At 36.9% G+C, this 23,033-nt stretch overlaps 1 protein-coding gene across 5 annotated transcripts in view; it reads right to left on the bottom strand.

Moving 5' to 3' along the window:
- The window catches only part of FAM13C (family with sequence similarity 13, member C), a 115,900-nt gene extending 101,136 nt beyond the window's left edge, over positions 1-14,764 (bottom strand). For 2 of the 5 annotated variants that reach the window (XM_004680875.2, XM_004680876.2), the window contains exons 1-3: positions 14,539-14,657; positions 7,692-7,748; positions 3,654-3,855 (exon numbers count right to left, since the gene is read on the bottom strand). In XM_004680875.2, coding sequence (XP_004680932.1) covers positions 3,654-3,855; positions 7,692-7,748; positions 14,539-14,600 — 321 coding nt within the window. In that variant the 5' untranslated portion in view covers positions 14,601-14,657. Of the gene's footprint in view, positions 1-3,653; positions 3,856-7,691; positions 7,749-14,538; positions 14,658-14,715 lie in introns of those variants that run through there. The other 3 variants (XM_012723710.1, XM_012723709.1, XM_012723708.1) reach the window with 3 other exon arrangements.
- Positions 14,765-23,033: the final 8,269 nt, after the last annotated feature.

Genomic DNA, 23,033 nt, shown 5'->3' with positions numbered 1-23,033 from the left:
ACTTATATTCTATTGTTTTTTCTTAACCGGACATGTTTATGTTAACTAATAGAGGACTGTCAATAAATATGATTTTACTACTAAATAGTAGGTTTATACATTTTTTATGTGTTACCAAGAAAGTGTATATGTAAGAAATGAATGTGAGAAAAACAGTTCTAGATAAAGGTAGATAATGTAGCAAGAACAGAAAATAGTGATCAAGACGGGGAATAACACCAAACAGAAAATATGTGTTGTAGGGGGAGGGAGATGCAGATCTCCAAGGTGAAGGACTTTACAAGATGAAGAAACACACAAATATTTTAAGGGGTGACATGAAACTTACAGATTTCACTTTTTTTCATAATGATATATCAACAAGACACACAAATACTTTTAACTAAGGTATCACTGACCTCAAACATTATATATATATATATATATATATATATACACACACACATATATATATATACACCCCCACACACACACATTGATGATCAATCACCATGATAAATCTAGTTAATATCCATCACCACACACAGTTGCAATTCTTTTTATTATGAGAACTTCTCTTAGCAACTTTCAAATATGCAATACTGCTTTAACTATCATTATCACATTGTACATTACATCCCAGGATTTACTATATATCCAAAAGTGCATAGCTTCTGACTACCTTCACCCATTTCAGTCATTCCCCACATTTTGGGTAATATTTCACAAAATGTTACAACATGAATAACTTATTTCTCTAATCAGTTATCCTATGTAAATAATCAAGCAAATCTAATGAGGCCAGTCTATTTTGTGCCAAGAATGATATAGTGATCACAAGGGAGAAGTGGGAGTGAAGAGAGGAATGTAAAAACACTTATCAAAGACCTTAAAATTTCATAGATATTCTGGCTAACTTATTCATCTGAAAATCTGTTTCTGTCTGTCTATGCCTAGGTTATTTCACAAGGTTATAGACACAGACATGCACATATAAAAAAACAAATGGCAGTGAACTCCCTTCCAAAGAAAAGCTAATTGTTAATTGTGTCTAAATTAAATAAACATCATATTATATAAATTACAAATTTTGCCAATTTTTTATCCATTTATAAATTTACTTTAACATTTCTTGTCAGTAAAGTCTGAGATACTTCGCATCTCTTTTGAATTGGTTAGGCTATATTATTCTCTATTAAATAATGATTTAAGTAAGTTCTATGACAGGTTTTCATTATATATTTGTATGAAAGCCATGATTATATCCTCTTTCACAATGTAACTTTTTAAAATGAATTAGATGCCATTTTACCACAAAAATAAAAAGATGCCAATCATATATATTTCTGTTTGAGTCAGTCAAATAATACTGAGTGCTGGAGATCTAAAGACAGACAAGCAGGTCCAAACCACCAATCTCAAAACACTTAACATCCTAGTGAAGCTAACATTCACTCCATCAGCAGTTTCCTACCTTTAGTAACAGAGTGTTAAGGCAGAAAAGAAAAACACACATAAAATTCTCTCCAGTCTTGCCCTATCAAGGGAAGTAATTGCTGCTTAGCAACACAAAATATCAAGACAGGGAAAGAATTCCAGAAAGAAATCACAGGTTTCATATAAAAATTAAGGTATCAGTAGTATAATAGGGCAGCTAAACCAGTAGACTCATAGTTGGAAGATCTGGATTACCTCTTACTAGACACTGTTTTTTGGAAAAGACATTACACTCATTCCATTACTTGGAAGTCTGATAAAAGAATTTTTCCACTGGTACCAATATAATAATACTCATTCCATGGGATGATGTTATAACATGACAGTATTTTCTTTGTGTATAATTATTATAAGTAATACTGTATTCTGTACTATATTTACCAAAACAGGGTAAATGCTCATGTAATAGGTATCTGGCTTTATTTTATACTACAGATGTTCAGTTCTTGGTCAGTATACAACCAGTGTTAAGTAGTGCACACTAAAGAAAATAGGAAGAATGAAATATGTTTCAAACTTTTCTCACATACCCAAAATAAAATTACCTAATTTCTCTTAGACATTAAGGAAATAATCCCATTGTGCAGTTAGAGGTTTTAGGAAAAAACCAAGTTTTCTGGAACAAACTGGAAATCAAGCAATCTAGATTCCAATATTGTATAATAAGCAATTACTGTACCAGCATCGAATTACATACCCCACTAGCATCTTATTGAAAGTGATGTTTTGGTCATTTCTGCAAGGTCAGAATATAGGATGATAAGAAAGAGGGCACTCTGGGAAATATAACTGATTATCTAAAGCCCCGATTTCATGGGTTATGGCTAATAGGAGATGTTCACGGTCAGTGTCTCCTAAAGACCTGCCTGACTCTGAGGGCAGCCATCAAGATACCAGTAACCTCCCCAATACCACAGTCCAAATCAAGTATGTTCTGGATGCATCCTGTGATAAGCAAGTTTACCATAACTCAAATAGTATTTCACACTTATCTCTCTCTACAATTCAAGTCAGTTTTTTAAAAAATACAATACAGCTCAGAAATGCAGAGAGCATTTTCATTTCAATGTAAAATTAACTGACTAAATAAGAGATCATGAATACAAGTAAGAAATGAGATAAAAATCACAAGGCAAATAAAATTACAAGGTCAAATAAACTTCTCAGCCCAACTTGGTCTAATAGGAAAAACACTAATGCCCATTTGCTAAACAGGACTGAACTTAAGAGATATTATATAATTAACCTATAACACTTAGAGCCTCTTATGTTGTTTTTAAGGTTAACAGTGAAGTATTAACAGAAAGACAGTTAACGTTAATGGAGCATCTATGTCTCTAAAATTGAATTAGGTACATTACAACTACAATCTCAACATTGCGATCATTAACCTCCTAAGAAAATTACAATAGATTATAACACTTAATATCTTCTGAAAGCATCATAAAATATTTTAGGGGTTTTTAAGTTTAAAAAAAAAAAACAGTCTTTGCTATGTCCTACAACTAAAACTTTAAAAAAGTATGAAATGTAAATTTAGTACATGAATCTACTTGGAAAGATGCTTCATTCATTCATTGAAATACATGTTGACCTATAAGAACCAGATGTTGCACATATACAAACACACACACACACAGACTTGAATTTTTCTCAGGCTGCAAAAGAAAAATGGCTACAGGGTAACCTGGAATTTCTGACTTGCTGAGAGTAATCTCTCGATTTCTATGACACATGTACTAGCTGAGTGCCCTGAGCAAGTGAGGATAGTTGGAGCTCCTCCACCACTCTCCCCATTAAGAACATTGGAGCTGGCCCTCCCTGGTGGCGCAGCGGGTTAAAGCACAGCATTGAGAAGCTAAAGCCACTTCCACATGAGTTCGATTCCCGCCTGCCCCGGAGGTGACCACATGGCGCGGCAGACCTCTCCTGACCCGCCCACTGCTCCCCTCATCAGTGTGTCCATCCATATTTAGAATATCATTCTGAGTGGGAACTAATTCATTAGCACTCCATCAGGAGCACCATATCTGGGTCCTGCAATAAGCACACTAAGTCACACTAATGGGCTCCCGCTGTGTCCACACTAGCCCACTCCCACTCCAGCTGTGTGCCAGGCTAGACTTCCCCTGAGATGGGTCCATGTCGCCCAAAGCTGGAGCTGTAGAGCCTGCTACCTGACTTTCTCCGTGGCTCCTCCCGTTCTCGGCTTTGAAGATGGACTTGGGCTTCCGGGACTTGAAGTTGCCCATGCTGGGTCTTAGCACACCATCCAACAGCAACGACTGCTCTACATGCTGCTGAGGCTCGCAGGAGGGCAGCTCTGGCTCCTCTAGGAGAGCCCCTGTGTCAGGGTAATTTTCTTTATTGTCTTCATCTCTAAAACAGCAAAGACCCCATTTAGAATGTACCCCAAAAATAAAGACAGAAAGAACTTATAATACACAGCTGCCCAAAAGAGGGGCTGCCGAGAGTCCCTGCTGCTGTGTTTATATGATACTTGCAAAATTTTTAGTGCAGACTTAAGACAATTCAGGAATCTGAACTTAAGTAATGTGAATTTCACTTTGTAGATTGCTCCATATTCTCTGTCATCTTTGCTAATGGATACTTTTCTTGGGAATTGTGCTTTTATATAATACTACCATTATTTGTTTCCAATCTTTCATTTCAGGATACTTTCAAGCATCTTGAAATATACTTTTCTCTCATTCTATTATAAAATAATCAAGTTAGATCCTGTCATTCCAATGTTATAAATTGAGCCTAATGCCCAAAATACTAACTAAGACTAACAGAAGGGTTAATGTACCCTTCTGCTCATGTGGGTATCCAGCCCCTCATGCCTGTGTCCTTGATTCAAGGCAAGGTAGCTTCTTCTTCACTGGCAATATCCAACTTTTACAGGTATCTAAAAGTTCAACAGCACCATTTTAATTAAAGAATACATGCTATGTGAATAAAATACAAAATAAGGGGGCAATTTTAACTAAACATGCCACCCAAACTGTGCCTTAACTGAATGCAAAGTGCAATTAATAGTGAAAGATCTGATGTGTGGGTTCTATCAATGAGAAACTGCTAGAGACCAAATGGCTAGTGCTACCTTCACACAGTGCTGGATGGCACTTTTCATTTTCATTCACCAATCAAATTCAATGCACTAATTCTTCAAAAACCTAACACTTGTATATGAAGTCATCTGACCCACTTAAATCCAGATGCATTTGTATTTTCTTATTTTGCTAAGAATCCAGCAAGCAGCCTAAACATAAGGGGATATGATCTTTATATGTTCTATATCATCCATAACGCATGGCCATCACTAAAATCATGCAGTTCTCAAGGTGACCACTTCTCTCCAGTGGCTCCCTGACCAGAGCACCCATGAAAGGACTTGGCAACATCAGCTCAAAGCAATTTCTTGTGATTCAAGGACACATAAAACCGAGACACAAGTCCCATGAAGGAAAAATTTTTATGCCCACAGCTCAAGAAAGAGATTAAGCTGTTATCAGGGAAGGATGAGGTACAGTAAGTCTCTGGAAAAAGACAAAAGACACATGAGAACAGGACGTGTAGAGCATGATTAGGGTGCAGCTGCATTACAGCGTGCATCTGTACAGGAGGCTGGGATCTCACAGCGCAGTACACCCAAGGCCAGGCAGCGTTCTTCCCATTTCTATTTATAAGGAACTGCCTTAAATTACAATTCCCAGCATGTTTTGAATCAGACTTCCTGAATGGGAGAGAACAGAAAGGAGTGAGGTAGGTATGTATATGGAGGTTAAAGGAAGAAAGATGAAGAGACTCTGGAGCAGACACTTGGAAAGAGACATATAGTTTGAAAGACACATGGAAGGACTTAGCATGTTGGCAGAGACAACAGCAGACATTATCTCCAACTCACAGTAGCTTTTATGGTACTTTTCAATTTTAGGGCTCTCCTATCCCAGTTCTCTAGTCCTACCTAATCCTTTCCTATAGATTCTGCTGGTATGTGCTTTTAACTTCTTGTGGTGCTTTTACATATAACTGCCCTGCCTTGGCCAGTCCTATTTTTCCATGAGGGGATGGGTAATTTTCTGAGTTTAGTTGGGAATCCGTTCTTGAAATCCTTTCTTTTTTTTCTCTCCTTTCTTTATGCATACCCATTAAGGACCTTTCACAGGAAGTATTTTCTTTCTTTGCCTTTGTGTGCACAGGTGGCCAAACCCTTAATAGTTTGGGGTTCCTGGGTATACCTTGTTCACCAGTTACAGTTGGGCAAGATGTGAAAATAAAACTATGTGGAGCAGGAAAACTAAAGTCTCACAACAACCTTAGAGCTAACTGGTAAAGGAGATATCAACTAGCAAAAGAATTCTTCAATATTAGTAACTGAGGGGGGAAAAAATCAATGCCAGTTAACATTTTCCCTTAAGATTATTTATGTTTACAAAAATCTCTAAGTCACTAGTAGGTTTGGAAGTCCATCAAAGCATGAATTAGATACTACACTAGTTTGAAGTACATTTCTCATTAGAAACAAATACTCACCCATGATTTCTATATTCCTGTGTGAGGGGGGAAAAAAGAACAGCTGCCTAAATATTGCTCATTGATGAAGGACTCTAGAGCACTCAAGAATAAGGGAAGTTTTAAAGCCTAAAATGATTCTTTTGATAGACTCACCACCAAATAATACCTTAATACTATTTTAAAATCACATTTTCAAGGCACCCAAAATATATAAATAGCTTGTTCACTGCCTTATCTTGAAGGACATGGAAAATGTAAGAAAAATAACCTTTCTTTAATTATACAAATATGAAACCTAAATACAAGTCATCTTTAGAAACATTTCAAATCTATGACTGATACCTTAGAATTTCCCAAACAAACAAAAAATACAGAATATGTAATTCAAACCACTATTCATTGAAATCAATCATAAATGAGAATGAGCATGGTGTCCTAAAGAGAACAAAAGTCCAAAAGATCCTTCTTCTCAATGGTTGGGTAACCTGCATCACAACACTTCTCTATGCTCTCATCCATAAACTGGATGACATCTCTACCTCTCAGTGATCACACAGTGTCTGTGAAATGTCTACCATAGAAAACACTCGAGGCCACAAGCCAATAAATGGGAGCTATTGTTACTCTCAAAGAGGACCTTAGGCATGTGGTTGTATACAAAGAAAAACTGAGTGTTCCTTTTTAGCCTTCCCAACACCTCCAGGAAAAATTCCAAATTCTTTAGCAAAGTTTACAAATCTTTAAGAATCTGGTCTTTGTTTATCTTTGAAGCTTCATTTATTATTATTTTTTGCTCCTCACTCCAGCTTGACTCTCCAGATTCCTGCCATGTTGCTTATAAAACCATTCTATCATCTATAGGTCTCCATAAATTGACCCCAATACTTAGTTAAATCATTTTTTAAAATCATTTATATAAAAAAGAAAAAGTGAGTGTAAATTTCTTCAAGAATCCATCCCAGAAAACTCTAGTTAGTTGGTCTTATTAAATGAATCCTATGTTTTCCTCCAGTATAATAGCACTTAAAGCACTGTAGCAGCATCATCTATATCCTGCCTATTTCTTTTAGAGGGCTAAACACCTGAGAGTAAAGCTTGGTTTGTTTTTCCTGGCCCCACATTCTGATAGGTTTCTGACATACAAAATAGATATTCAACATATATTTGTCATCCAGTAACTGGACATTATAATCAAAGAACCTGAGTCTGATAATGAAGCAATTTTGTTTCATAAATGCTATGTTATCTTGAACTTGTGTCTTCATTTACCCTTCAGTTGTTCAGATGAAAAAGTAAAATGTACAAAGTAAATGTAAAAGAAATGGTTAATCATGAAAATTTTGCCACTGTTCAATGAACCTCTTGATAACCAATACTTGGTTATCTGGAGTACTGTACTCCAGATAATCAATGATGTTTGGTAAATATATCTAGATCTTCTTTCTTCTATGATGGGAACATGGGGATGGGTTAATTAATTTCAATTCAATAGGTATTTATTGAGCATTCCCTACATGTAGTGATCTGTTCTGGTTGATAATGAGAGTACAAAAATGAAGAGTGCAAAGTTTTCTTCAAGCTATTGGAAGAAATAAAACATGGGAACAAGTAACTATAATTCAAAAAAGAGATTTAAACACCAGGCCCTGGTGTTTTCAGTACTTCCTAAGAACCTAGTAATAAATGGGACCTACCTGAGACTGGAGCAATCAGTCTGGTCTTCATGTAGGGAGACTGTGTCTTCGTCACACCTGGGAAGAGGGAACAAAACCACATCACATTCAACTGTTCGCTGCAGCAGAAGCAGAAGTTTACAGTTATCTCAATATTGGTACAGTCAACTAAATACTAGAGTAAGTCTCACTACTGCCTCCAAACCAACTACAGTTCCCAACCTGTCTACCAAATGACACCAAGTGTTGCCATATCATGTGAGTCTACAAACTCAAAACCATAAGCAAAACCTTTTCTTCCATGGTTTTGTGATCACCTAAGCTAACAACATTTTAGCAAGGACATAAGTGTTCAAAGCACTTGGGGAGACATCTAAAACAAGGGTTGGTGGATTGTTTTTACTCAAAAGATCCTATTGCATGCCTCTTGCCTTTATTCTGTTGCACCCCATCCCATACCACACCATCTCCCATTTGAACTATGGGACTTCCATTGTCAAATGGTCTCTTTGACCCCCTTCTTTTTCACAACACTTCTAGAGCTACCCTATGACAAATATTGAAAAATCCCCAGTGTTCCACACTTCCAAAGAAAATCTGGAATTTGATCTTTCTTTCACTCTACTCTAGTGTAGGAGGAAGCTTTTGTGCCTGTTCTTAGTCATTGCCACTGTATCTCACCCCACCTGACTCCAGCCTGGAATACCTTTCCATCTTCAAATGCTATACATTCTTCAATGTCCAAGTCAAGTCTCACAAGCTCCATAAATCTTCTCAGCTAAGTAGCCACATACCTACTTTAAATTCATACATAACATGTCTATTCTTCCTTCTGAAGTTTTGGTAACCAACTATGTCTTACTCACACAGCTATGTAATTCCCCTGTACCTCTAAGAACTTGTTAACTAGTTGTTAATTACACAAGAAAAAAAATTAACTATAGCTTCTTTTTCTAGGTACACACAGTGTACCTACCACAGTGTTTACCATACTACTCGAAAGTAGACATTCAATAAGTGCTAGAATTGAATTATTAACTTTGGCCTTCAGCAGGTCCAGTCTAGAAATAATAAATACTTATTGGGTATTTACTGCCTTCCAAGTACTGCATAAGGCATTACAACATTGTTTTTCAATTTCTTTGAAATGCAGAACTGACCTGTTTGTTTTCTGTTTCCAACCTCCTGTGGATACTTTGGTAAAAATGTCACAGGGGGCCCTCCCTGGTGGCGCAGCGGGTTAAAGCACAGCACTGAGAATCTAAAGCCACTTCCGCATGAGTTCGATTCCCGCCTGCCGCCTGCCCCGGAGGAGACCACATGGCGTGGCAGACCTCTCCTGACCCGCCCGCTGCTCCCCTCAGCAGTGTACCTCATAGATCTGCCTGTTCTGTTCCCACTCTGTCTCTGGTGAAGCCTCTCGCCGCCCCTGCACCTCTGGCCTGTACCCCAGTTCTGTATGCACAAATAAATAAATCTTAAAAAAAATAAAATGTCACAGGAGGCCCTCCCCTGCAGCACAAAGAAGCTTAAACCACATCCGCATGAGTTCGAATCCCTGCCTGCCCTGGAGGAGATCCTCATGGCGTGGCAGACCTCTCCTGACCCGCCCGCTGCTCCCCTCAGCAGTGTACTTCGTCCATCTGCCTGTTCTGTACCCCACTCTGTCTCTGGTGGATCTTCTCACCCTCCGCATCTCTGGCCTGTACCCCAGTTCTGTACGAGTGAATAAATAAATCTTAAAAAAAAAAAGTCACAGGAAATGTCAAATTCCTAGAAAAGTTCATAAATACCTAGTTCCTAGTTTTGTCACCTATGTACTTGAACTGTTTGTACTTGCTGAGGCACCTTATTTCTTCTTGCATTAAAAAAAAATCAACATAACACAATCTCCCTTAATAAAATAAATAAAATTTACTTGCTTTCTCATGCTTTTGACTATTAAAAGCCCATTCTGTCCATCTCATGGAAAACAACAACTAAATGCACAAATATTACCTTGTTCTCCACTATTAAGAGGTATTTCACTTATCTACAACATTTGAACTTTGTAATATGAATAAAAATGTTTCCATTATATTATTTTTTTAAATTAATGCAAAAAAGTTTCCCCATAAAAGAAACCTAGGTAAGTAGAAAAATCAAAGCAAAACAGAAATCTGTAATTGTTGCCTCCAAAGAACTAGGATTCAACTAGAGATTCAATTTTGGAGCTCAATAACACCTATTGTTTGGGGATTTGATTTCATAAATCACTTGATTTATTAATCTTTCTTCTCAGAGTACAATTAGTTAAAAATGGAAACTCAGCACCAGAATCTACAGAATTGCAGATGCTTCCTGAAGTCTGAGGCTAAATCAAATTAACTGATCCAATTTTCAATCTTACCAAATAATTCCACTGGTCACTCAAGGAATCACAATTCCAAATGAAGATGCAGCAATGAAGCAGATCACCCTACTTGTTTACATGACATAGACACACAAGTTCTTTTACTTCAGTTTTCATTTGCTTTGATGAAGACTATCAAGTTTACTTAATTAACATCATTCTGGTTGTTCTACTGATTCTTTCCCAGGTGCCCTCTATACAATATTGACCCAGTTATAAAACTGGATTCTACAGTAGGAAATCATCTCCAAAGAGCCCCACTCTGAGACCCACTCAGACCAAGTGCCTTGATAGCCCCAAGCAGAACTGTAAAAACCAATCTATTTAATAAGGCTCTCAAATATTCAAAACTGATTCTTCAGGTGCAATGTTTTTCAAACTAAATTTATGATCTCTTAGTGAATCTTCAAATTAGAAAGAAGCTACCAGCATTTGGTTATTATTATTAGACACAATGAAAAATGTTAATATAAAAAACATTAAGTGTGATTTCAAAAAAATTGTTTAAATTATGCATTTACAGGTTTACCCCATACTAGAAAAGCAGAGTTCTGTGAAAACTTTCCTAATATGAAATGTTTTAAGGTAAAGTAATTATCAGTAATTTATATGGAAAAAAATGGAATATCTCTAGACTGAAAAAATTACTTACCACCACACACCAAATAATATATAAAATCTAAAAATAATACATATAACAAAAGCAAAAAATAAGTGATAAATACACAGCATGTATAAATAGTTCCTGGTTCAGGAGTTTGGTGGCACAACTCTAGCGGTATAGAGTACATCCTGCTTCCAAAACGGTTACTATAAAACAAAGCTGAATGCCATTTTCACTTTTGTAGTAAAAGCAGAAGTCCTCTTCAGATTTATTCCTGTTAGCAAAAACATGTACTAGTATTTTTTAAAAGTGAAGTAGCATAACTCAAACTTTCAAACGGTGAGGGATACCTGTATATTTGCTCTAGACTACAATGTAAAATGTGTGGTTTCAAAAAAAAAAAAAAACTGGTGTTTATTTTTTTAAAAATGTGAAAGGTACCTATAAATTACTTCTGCTGAGGTTCTCATTGACTAGATTCTAAATTTGTGTTGGTTTCCCGGACAATATACAGATAATTTGTCCTTGCAATCATTTCTTTGTGAATTGCTCAGTCGTTACTTTTTTCTCTATTTAGACTTTTGCTCACTCCATCAAACACAGACAGCAATATGTATGGTACTTCATAGTTCACCTTCACTTTCACCATATCTCAATTAAGCCTGACTGTGCTGTGAGTTAGGAAGTGCCTTCCCACAGAGGTTAAGGAATTACCCAAGATGCTGCCATGACGCAGTGAAGCTGAGCCACACACAAGTATGTCACACTGCTTTATCACACTAAACCCAGAAAGGCAGGAATCAAGCAGTCTCTTCAATCATTATTCCCTGAGGTTCCCAAGAGAGAATGACTTGTTTCTTAGAATAATGATGGTAAAGATGAACCCATAAAATAGTCTCTTTTTTTGACTTGGGATAAAGAAGAGTGGTTATTGTTAAGTAAAATGTAGTTGTGTCTGGGAAGGTACTTCTACTCTCCCTAGAGTAACAAACTTGCAAAAGCAAAATTGCCGGAGCATAGCTTCCTGTGAAATTTCTCCAAGTGTGTCTCCAGAACCAGCTGCATTGGCATTAGCTGAGATGCCTGATCAAGACAGTAGGTTCCAATCTCACACCCAGGCCAGTTCCAAGATCAACTCTCTGACAGCAAGACCTGAGACATGAATTTTTAAGGCAAGCTGCCCTTCCCCCAACAGAACAAGTGCGCTTCTGGCAAGTTTAACAATGATCTAAAAGTTTACAAAACCCAGATCAGTTTTCGGTTGATTCTGCCCACAATCACCCTTTCTGGGCCCACTTAGGGATAAAATCTGTAATACAGTTTTTTTTTCCCCGTTCCCCAGTGATCTTGATAATTAGTTGGCTTTAAGAATTAGTGCTTTTGGATGATAGCTAACACACTGATGGATCCATTACTTCATTATGAATAGCGAATTAACCAAGGCAATGTAGGAAATGACTATGGGAACATAACAGATGAGAGAACACTGTAAATGCGTAAGGGAAGGCCAAGTCCATTCTGATATTGGAAGAACTTGGGTAGAAAAAGAAACTGAACTGGTCCAGAGCTGCACAGATAGTGCCAGGTCTGGGAAAGTCTGAAGAAAATAAAATTTGTCCTTAAGTGTCTCCCAACCCCTCTGAGCTTGGATCTTAAAAGACTTCCATTCACCCCAGCTAACCAAGCAGAACCCTATCATGTTAGGATGTCTAATATCATTTATATTAAAGTAATAATGGTAATAATGGTGACTTAAATCCACCTCCCAGAGGCACAGACTTTTTAATTTCCATTTTAATAAAGATCACCACCAGAGGCCTTAATCTAAAAAAAAAAAAAAAATGGCTTTATAGGTATAATTTCAGATACTAAAAAATAATAAATGTACATGGTTAGCTGGAAACAGGAGTGAAGTAAGAACAGGAAGAAGAGCACATTTTCTTGTATCCAAAACATAGAAGAGGCAAGTGCCTCTGCTGCCCTTGCCAAGACCACACCCGGACATTTACTGAGTACCTACGATATCTCTTTACCAGGACAGACCACCCTGATACTGCTGGCTCAGAGAACCAAAGAAAATGGTTCATATTATTGAGGAGAGAAGAAAATGTTAGTATTAGATTAGTTTTAAATGATTAGTTTTAAATGACCCTAATCTTTGTTGGGTTACACCTATGAAGCTTTTGGTATGTTTTCAATATGTTCTTTAGATTTTCAGATTAACCAGATGGCATACCAATTGTCACTAAGTCTTTTCAAATAAGTCACTGTCGCTTCTCTAAAACCAACAATAAAATCTTATGCAATCAGAGTTCTTTGGGGAATGTCCAGAAGTGAGACACCAGACTTTCCCCAGTATTTAACTGTAAAACCTTAAAAAAAAAACAAAAACAAAAAAAAACTGTCCATGTGAAATCTGGAAGTAAGTGTCTCTGTTTGAAAGCTGCTGTGTTTGTTCAGACCAGGGTCCTGAAAATCAGGCCAGAAAGTACTTGGTGCTTGAAAACACCACAAAGTCAGGAAGGCACTAGTATTGAACCTGAACCAGGAAGGCAAGGTCTTATAAGAGCATCTCTCCTCCTCCCTCAGGTTTTTAAGAAAGCAAAGTTGTAACAGTTACCAACCTCATTCACAAACTTGTGTGTGCCAAGCCAACTTTATAAAGTCAACCCTAGGGTTTTTTGTTTGTTTGTTTTTAAATAACTCCATTTTAGTGAGTCCAAAGTCAAATACTAAGAAAGGAGCATATCCAAACTGAGGGGAAAAAAACAAAAAAAAAGAAACACTAAGAATCAGACACCCCCCATCATCAAGTTGTTTGACTTGAAACTCAAGTAATAAGTATTTCTACCTTTATTCAAGGCTTAGAGAACTTTAGGAAACAGCTCCCAAGTTGAACTTTCTATATCAAATTTGCAGCATTTTTTAAATGCAGTTAAGTACACAGATCCTTTTTCACTGAAAGAGCTGTTTAAAGTGACTTCTAATGTCCCAGAAGTAAACATGAGTTAGCCTAGAGAAAGAGTTCTAGATGAAGAATTTGTAATTCATACATACATGTAAATAATACGCAAATTAGCATAGTAAAATAGTGACATATTATGTTCATTTTAACACCTATATCTCATAACAATAGGAAAGAAAACACATTAAGGAGATGACAAAGAATTACAGTCATGAACCATAAATATGATAAAAAGTACTGTGACTACAGGCATTGAGTAAAACATTACACCCCTTCATTCCATGTTTAAACGATGTTAGTTGCCCAAATCAACAGCTTCAACCATAGGACAAGATGACTCATTCCTCAGATAGCCAGATCTCTGAGGTCAGAAAACAGAAATGACAAAGGGCATATAACAGAAGTTCACTCTTCTGTGTCTTAAAAATCCGTAAGCTAGAGGGGTAAGGATAAGTTTAGTCTGTTTATCACATGCTGGAATTCAACTCATTTCACATTCATCTCCTATTTGCTGTATACAGCGTGTTCCATGAAAACTGACGCCAATGTTGGCAAAATACAACAAAGCTTCCTTTCTGACATGTGAAATCGATTTATTTAAAAAAAAAAAATCCAGAGCTCCAAGAACACGTATCTTTGAGCACCGAGCTCCCTCAAGCAATCAGCTTGTTTAATATTTCTCCCATAGCTGCTAAAATAAATAAATAAATAAATAACCGGTGATTTAAACCTGTAAAAATTTATGGGCCCCATCAGTCTGCACATCTCGCGGTCTTCACAGCCCCAGATTACAGGAGACAATGCAATCTAATTCGGAGAGCTGCTGGGGACCGGGTAGGATACCTTCACGACAGTTGCTTCCAGAGAAAGGCATGCAAGTCTTATTTTAATAGCAAGAATCACTTACTCTGTTACAGCGGTGCTGCTGAAGGAATTATCCTGAAGGCTGAAACAGAAACAAGAAAACATCAGCCAAGTCTGGCCGGGGAGCCGTCTCCCTGATTGCTCTCCGGGAGTTAGAGCACATACACAAACATGGCATTGCAAGGCAAGTATCTGGGCTCGCCCGGCACGCTCACTCTACCTTGGGCTGCTGTCTGCACATGCTCGTAACGACACCCCCAGCAGGGGCCCAGCTCACGGGCGAACCACAAAGCCCGGCAACCCGCGAGGCTGCAGGGACAGAGCTGGGCGGGGCGCGGCGGCGGGGCCAGGACCCTGAGACTCCCGGATCCCGGCAAAGAGCACCTGGAGAGTTCTCGCAGGACCCCAACCCCGCCAACCCCGGAGCTGTGTTTAAACGGGTTCTCGGTGCCAGTCACATCCAAGGCTGGCGATTAGAGTGCCCAACTGTTTCTGCCTAGGTGCTGAAATCCCCAGGAGACTTGCTTTCTTCCTAGGCATCTCCTACCAATTTTACAGAGCTACTTCCCCCTCCTCCCACTGAGATGGAGACTCTCAGAAATTCATCCATGTTCAGGAAAACCTAGAGGAATGGAGAACAGGGAGGGAGACATTGCTTCTGATTTTTATATTGTTTGTTGGAATTTTTCTGTCGTTTTGTTTTTTAAATGCCTGCGGAAAAAAAGAGGGTTCATTTCATCACACCTGAGCTGTGGGTACTCTTGTTATTTCAGTACCTATGAGGAAGCACCCATCCCCGGACCGCACAACTGTGAATGAGCAGGGACAAGTCTGGAATTTAGCCCAGACATTAGCTGCTGACGAGGGGGCCCTGAAAGAGGTGGGACTTTCTATTTCCAGAGCAGCCAGCCTCAGAGCCACTCCCAATCACCTTTACAAAGGAAGAGAGATGGAGCCCACAATTGCTATCCCCTTAAAAAAAAAAAAAAAAAAGCCAGCTTTTTTGGGGGAAGGGAAGGTTGCCAGCCCCCACTTGCTTCATTCCTGTGGGGATGTTTGTCCTGCCCTCTTTCCATTGTTCATTTCTCCTGTCAAGTTGACCTTGATAAGAAATGAATAGTTATCTGTGAAAGATGTTTATTTTAAATTTTGAATTAAGAAGGTCCCCAGCGCACCCCACTTTTTCATCTATACACCCGCAGAGGCATCTGAGATAGTAGTTTTCAGTCCAAACTATATAAACTGATAATTTATGACAAAAAAAAATCTCAGAAGTTTTTATTTTTGGATAATTAGAAAATTTGGTAGTAAGTGGGAAGTTTTTCAGTGTCATGTTGAGACACTTTCACAAAACCACACAGAGCTGCTTAATTCTTCTGGAAAATGTATTTATGTTTGATGAGGCTATTCTCTGTTGGCTGGATCCCAGACACTGTGGAGTTACATATTAAATTGCACATTTTGTCCAATCAGCCCAGGAAATATAATCTCAACATTTATGGTTTTATTGAATTGTGTGCCTTTAACCAATAGTGTATCTATCCTAATAATCTTATACTGATTTTCTAAATGCCTCTAAATATTCAGATCCTCAAAATGCTATAGGTACCAACACCACCATCCTATAGATTCCCTCATTAACAAGTTAATGCATCTTTGATGTATATATATATTATATATATATATGTCTATATATATATATATATATATATATATATGGCTCATGCTTTTAACATTCTTTTTAACATACTTCGGAAAATTAAAATTGAGTTTTCAAAGAAAAACAGGTTCGATGATGTTCTTTGCTATTTAACTCTCTCCAAATAGTTAATAAGTAGTTGAATAATGGTCTTAGACCTGAACTAAATTTAGAAATATTCACCTTTTGAGTGAATACATTCTCTCTCTTACCTCCTCCCCCATCCAGCTTCTCCTTCATAGGAGCTAGGTCCAGTCCTGTCAGACATGGCCTCCTCACTACATATGTGTATTCATTATTTAGCCATCACAAACTGAAGTCTATTCTTTCTACTTTATTGAGATTCATAAAGGTAAGTCTATCTTCTTGACTCCAAAGATTCAAAGGTTTTCAGAACCGCTTTTTATGCTGATTCTGAAGTTTTAATGCACAAAGAAAAAAATCATACTTCTCTTATTTATGTGTTCCTATTGATCCACTTGAAGTAGAAAATATAATACTTTCAACTTTGAAATAGAACTTGGACAAATATGTAAAATAATGTGGACCCTCTGAAAATAACAAAATAACAACTGTAAACTAAATGCAGTTATTCAATAATGTCCACAGAAAATAAATAAGAATTCTCAGCAGCTCATGAATCGCTAATGCTCAAATTAGACTTCAGTAGTATTCTTGCATAGTGGTGACAATTTATTGATATACATTATTACATTTAAAGCCAAAAACTGTCCCAGAAATAAGCAGTCATTTGGCAGTATGTAAGAAAATAAATCATTAACATTTTTTTAATTCTCAACCAATTCTGACATTATTTTCATACTAAATGTTGGTTAGAAGTTATCTAAAGAAATTGTGGCAAATCTACTAAATGGAATACTACTCCACTGTAAAAAAAAAATGATGATAATCTCTTTTGGAATAAAATGGGTGGATCTTGAGGAAATTATGCTAAGTGGAATAATGATGAAGTAAAAAATGGCTACTGAATATTCACTCATTTGTGAAGTAGCTAAAGAAAACAAACTGGCAAAACACAATAAAATAACTTAGACTCAGTGAAAACTAGTGTGGGTGGGAGTGAAGGGTAAGGGGATAGGAAGGTAATGTGATTGTTTATTGACACTGGAGCTTTGGTGAAGGATTAGTAAAATGTGCGCATGTTAAAGTGTGAAGCTGTAATCCTAAAATTATATAGTTATGTAATGAATGGCAAATCAATAAAATTTAAAAAAGAGTTAATCTATATAGTTAGTGTCTGGGGCTTTCTTTTGATGTTTTATATTACTCAAATTAGAACTGGACAATAGCGATGAATAATTATTTTCAACATCTGTTTATTTTAGAGGTTCTTTTTGACAAAACAAATTTGAGAACTCAAAACGGGAACAAAAAAACTAATATTGGAATTCTGAAAGAAGTAATTTCTAAACCAGGTTTCCCAATATGTCCTTAATGGAATTCTAGTCTCACAGATGGTCTAGGAGACGAAAAAAAAAGTTATAGTTAAAAATAAGTCTTTGAAACAATGTATGGTATAAACTAACAAGGCACATCAGGCACATCTCTCATTTTTTAAATCAGTGTTTCTCACACTTATTGAAAAGATTTTCTGTTGTTTTGTTGTTGTTGTTGTTGCTGTTGTTAAATATCTATTAACATTATATCGAAACAGAAATTTTGATGGAGTGGCTCAGGAGAAAAAATGTAAAACAGATTGACTGGTGTAATTGTCCTTTTAACAAATGAATGAACTACATGCTTGTTACTGTTCTATAGCTATGAACAAGACAGACACAGTCCTTGTCATCATGTTTTTAGAGTAAATATATATTGTGTGTATATATGCAAATATAAATATATACATATATGTGTGATGAAAATATATTTTGTATATGTAGAGATTATGTGTATAGCATATATATAAAACACTATTTCTGAAAACAACCAAATGCTCACTAAATGCTAGCTAGCAGCAGCAGCAGTAGCATTATTATAATATATAAGGATACATAAATAAAACCTGGAAAAGGATGAAGAAACTATGCTGCTTGCATAGTAGGCTTACGGAAAATATTTTCTTTTATTCCCCATAATGTCACAATGTTAACTTTTTTTTTCTTTTAAAAAGAACAATGAAAATAAAACTAAATGTGGATGGGCTGTTCTTAAAGTGAAATGAGTAACAACCAGAATGGCTTTGTGCTCATTTTACAACTCTTTGATTTAAAATACTTACATATCCTTGGAGGAACAGACAATTCTGAGAAATCACTTTCTGCAAGATGTTCCGGCAAGAAGCCAGAATCTTTACAATGCCAGGAAGTCAACAGAGCCCTGCTCTACTGGCCTGGACACAGTAACTTGCAGCTTCCTGCCAGGACCCGAGGGAATAACCAAGTTTCTCTGTGGAAAGACAGGATTCTTGCCTGAAAAGATCATTTTTCATAAAGAAAATGTTCTGTGACTCTTTATCCTCAAATCCTTATCCATAATAGTCCCAGTACCTAAGGCTTAATGGAGAGGTCTCATTTGATTGGTCATTATCTGAATGTCTGCACATTCAAAATGCCCAGGAAGTTTAGACCTGATCCCTAAACTTTCATTCAAACTATTTTATATGCTCTCTATTCAAAACCTTTCCCCAGTTGTTGCAGGACACTGCAAGTCCACTTTTGAAAATAATTTTCTGAAACAACTGACAAGTGAATATGATGTAAACTGATTACTAAATAAATTTAAATTTTTGCATAAGTTTCAGGGATTCATGAAATCAATGAAATGATACAGGAGACCAACTTGAAAAACATTCAAGACCAATGTCAACTAAGAATATGGCAGTGACGGTGGGAATGCAAACTAGTACAACCACTATGGAAAACTGTTTGGAGGTTCCTCAAACTGCTAAACATGGAGCTTCCCTATGACCCAGCAATCCCACTCCTAGGTATCTACCCAAAAGACACAAAAACAATGATTGAAAAAGATACTTGTACCCCCATGTTTATTGCTGCTTTATTTACGATTGGAAAAACATGGAAGCAGCCCAAATGCCCAAAAGTAGATGACTGGATTAGAAAGATGTGGCACATATATACAATGGAATATTACTCAGCAACCAAAAAAGAGAAACACATGTCTTTTGCAGCAACTTGGATGGAGCTGGAAAAGATCATGCTTAGTGAGATAAGCCAGAAAGAGAAAGAAAAATACCGGATGGTTTCACTCATAGCAGGAGTATAATGGACCAGGCGAGAAAATAACAAAAATAATGAACAACCATAGACCAGAGACATTCTGTGGGGGTGGAGTGGGGAATGGGATCAAAAACGGGGGGGGGGGGAAGGGAGGGAAATGCATGGGACTATGGTGGTGGCACAGGGATGATTTGGTGATGGGAAACCCGTGGGGATTATAATTGAGATGAAAAAAAAATGTGCAAAATGATGTAAAAATAAACTTTTTAATAAAAAAAAAAACAGAAAAAAAAAAGAATATGGCAGTGACAACTAAAAGAGAGAAATAGCCAATTTAGGAGGTTAAGAGTGTTCCTCTAAAAATTCATATCTTTTAATTAATTTTATAAATACTGACTTTTAATAATTATGTAATACCAAATTTGAGATGGTTATTTTGAACTATTACCTTTTCTTCAGAAAAATATATAACTCGGGCCCTCCCTGGTGGCACAGCAGGTTAAAGCACAGCACTAAGAAGCTAAAGCTACTTCAGCATGAGTTCGATCCCTGCCCAGGAGGTGATTCACATGGCATGACAGACATCTCCTAGCCTGTCCACTGCTCCCCTTGGCAGTGTACTTCATCAGTTGGCCTGTTCTGCTCCCCATTCTGTCTCTGGTGAGTCCTCTCCCCGCACCTGTGCCTCTGGCCTGTACCCCAGTTCTGTATACACAAACAAATAAATCTTTAAAAAAAAAAAATATGTGACTCCATACAATGAGTATAATATAGTCACCATTTCTAACAATTAACTTACCATTACAAATATCCATAATGTAAATAAAGAAAACCATTATAGCTGTTTTACTATTTACCATGACCTACCAGACCCTAGAGACAAATTTGCACTTAAGTCCAGCCACCCTTGGTCTCTCTGATGTTATTACAACGAGTAAATGTGGTCTTTCTATAACTTTTGCCTCACTGTTCCCTCTGCTGGGAATACCTCAGATCTGTTCAAATGTACTTCTGTTGAAAATTTCACTCCCTAAATTAGCAGTTCCCATCACTTTATTCTGATTTTATTGTCATACTATCTGCTGCTACATAATATTTAATTTATCTATTTGTGTTATAATAGACTTACTAGAAAGGGAACTCTTGAAAACAAGGATTTTCTTTACTATTGTGTCACTAGGCATCTGCGTGGGTGTGTCTGCCATAGAAGCTACCCAGTAAATATTTTACAATAAAAGAAATCAGAATATTTAGTTCCTTTTTTTCCAAAATAGTACACTATTTACCCTGTAATTGTTTACTTGAAATCCTATCTCCTGTTTTAAGTTAGTTAGTTTAAGTAGGATTTTTCCAAAATGAGTTATCTTCAGGTAATGTGGCTTCCTTTTATCAAACATTTCTTCCTTTGCCCTGCAGGACTGACAGATTTCATGTTACTATGTCAACACAGTTGATAATATTAGCCGCCTAGACATGATTTAGTTCCAGTGTGGTCCCTGTACAGTCAGAAAGAGCAGGATTTGCAATGGGACAGCAAATAGGGGCTGCATTTGTTATGAGAGCATGGTAACAGAATTAATAACCTTCCATTCCCTATTAAAAAAATATTTTACTGGGCAAAACACACCTCCTTGTTAACACGTCACTTTTAATCAACTTTCAGATAATCAAATGTATCCTTCCTTTTGATGTTCTTAAGAACTTTGAAATTATCTGGCATAATTTTTTTAATACTTAAATTTCTGCCAGGACAGAATATATCAATATATATATATATATACACACATATATATATATGCACATACATAGATGTATGAATATATATATATGTCAAAATATATTAGTTATTTAATATACTAAAATATATATTAAAGCTGTATTTGAAATCTTCAAGGACAAGAAACAAGAAATTCATATTACACATATTTCTTTAGCAGACTCCTATAATTCTTTTAAAAAAAAAATCCCTCCCCTGCCTCTTGTTACTTTCACCCATAATTGAATGGCCCTAAAAATTAATGATTTCCATCTTCTGCTCTTCTGGCCAGAAATTCCCAGTTTCTTCAGTAGATTCTCACATTGCACGACTTGGGAGTCTCTCCAGGTGTAGTTTGTTGAGTGAACAGTGAAAAGTAATTTTCATCATCTTTTCAATATACTCTTGTGTGGATTCTAAGATCACTGTGAGAGGTGTTGGTAGGAGATCATTGTGAGATTGTTGCAGTAAGCTGCTCCTCCAGACCCACTTTTACCATTCAGAAAGCAAAAAATTGAAGTTGAAACCCTGCTCCAATTTTGCACATATTCATATGAAGTTTTCTATTTTTTAATCTGACATTTCATACTAAAAGGTAAAATCCAAACTTTCAGGTCTTTAAGAACATATACTTTAGCAAAAATTATGTTGGCTAACTCTCCCAGTTCACATAGTCAGTATTCTTTGGATATAGTCCTACCAAAAATTTGAAGCATACAATAAAAACACTTTTATTCAATTCCCAATTCTTTTATTTATATAAATCAAGAAAGTATATTAGATCGTAGATTTGAAATCATTTTACTTAGGGGTGTAAGTGGAAAAAGAAGAAATGAGAAAAGGGGGTTAGACCCAGTATTCAGAGTGCTGTTAGGAAAGATAGCAAAGTGTGGGCCACAGGGCTAGTAAATGGCAGCAAGGAGGCACAAATTGATTCTGAGTGGGAGTTCTCTTCAGCACCCTCTCTTCCCCAACCAAGTGATATACCTGAAGCAATCAGAGCAATTTAATGAGTCATCCAGTTGAAGGAGAGCCCCATACTTCCTTAGATACACATAAGCAGAAGAAAGCTAAGATACCTGTGGCCCACTCACAAAACCTCTTGTTCTATGAAGAGAAAAAGGTCTTTTCTCAACAGATTTCATCCTACAGCTACAAAGAAATTGCTCATTTTCTTTCTCTTCCCACAGTCTCATTTAACTACTCCATTTTTAAATCTTAATAGCCTCCTCTTTCTGTACACATGCCATTTTAAACTTTGGCCCATGCAGATCAGCCCATACTTCAACTTGTAATCTCCTTACAGTGCGTGATTCCGTATCTTTATTATTTTGTTCTTGATTCTGAGGATCAGAAGTTCTGTAGGAGTATAGCTGGGTCTCTGATCCATGTCAGCTCTGATCCATGTCAGCAGGGGCAGCTGAAATGAAAGACACCCTTCAAGATGACTTCTTCACTCACATAGCACACAACTCAGTGCTCCTTCACCTTCTTTTCACATGCTTCTCATCTCCAGGTCTTTCCATATTTCCACTCCTACAGCATCCAGGTCTTAGGGTGAAATATCTTCTTACATGGCAGCCGGCTGCCAAAACACCAAGGTAAAGTTTAGCCCCCTTAATGTTTTGGTCTAGACTGGCATAATATCACTTCTGCTTTCCCTAATGTGCAAAGCAGGTATTAGTCAGCTCAGATTCAAGAGCAGGATAGCATACCCTTGTCTTAATGGGAAAATGAATTTGAAACCCTCTTAAAGGTACCACAAATATTTATAATGATGCATCTAGGAATAATTATTGTTTCCTTATCCTAGAGGCATGGCACAGATATAGTTATACTCCTCATTTCAAAGGACCACTACTATATACTTTGAGGACACCTAAATG

This window comes from Condylura cristata, unplaced genomic scaffold, assembly GCF_000260355.1.
Source record: "Condylura cristata isolate star-nosed mole 26May11 unplaced genomic scaffold, ConCri1.0 scaffold00011, whole genome shotgun sequence".
Classification (NCBI taxonomy): Eukaryota; Metazoa; Chordata; class Mammalia; order Eulipotyphla; family Talpidae; genus Condylura; species Condylura cristata.
Note: the sequence above shows the minus strand (reverse complement) of the source record. Positions and strands in the feature narration are given on the sequence as shown.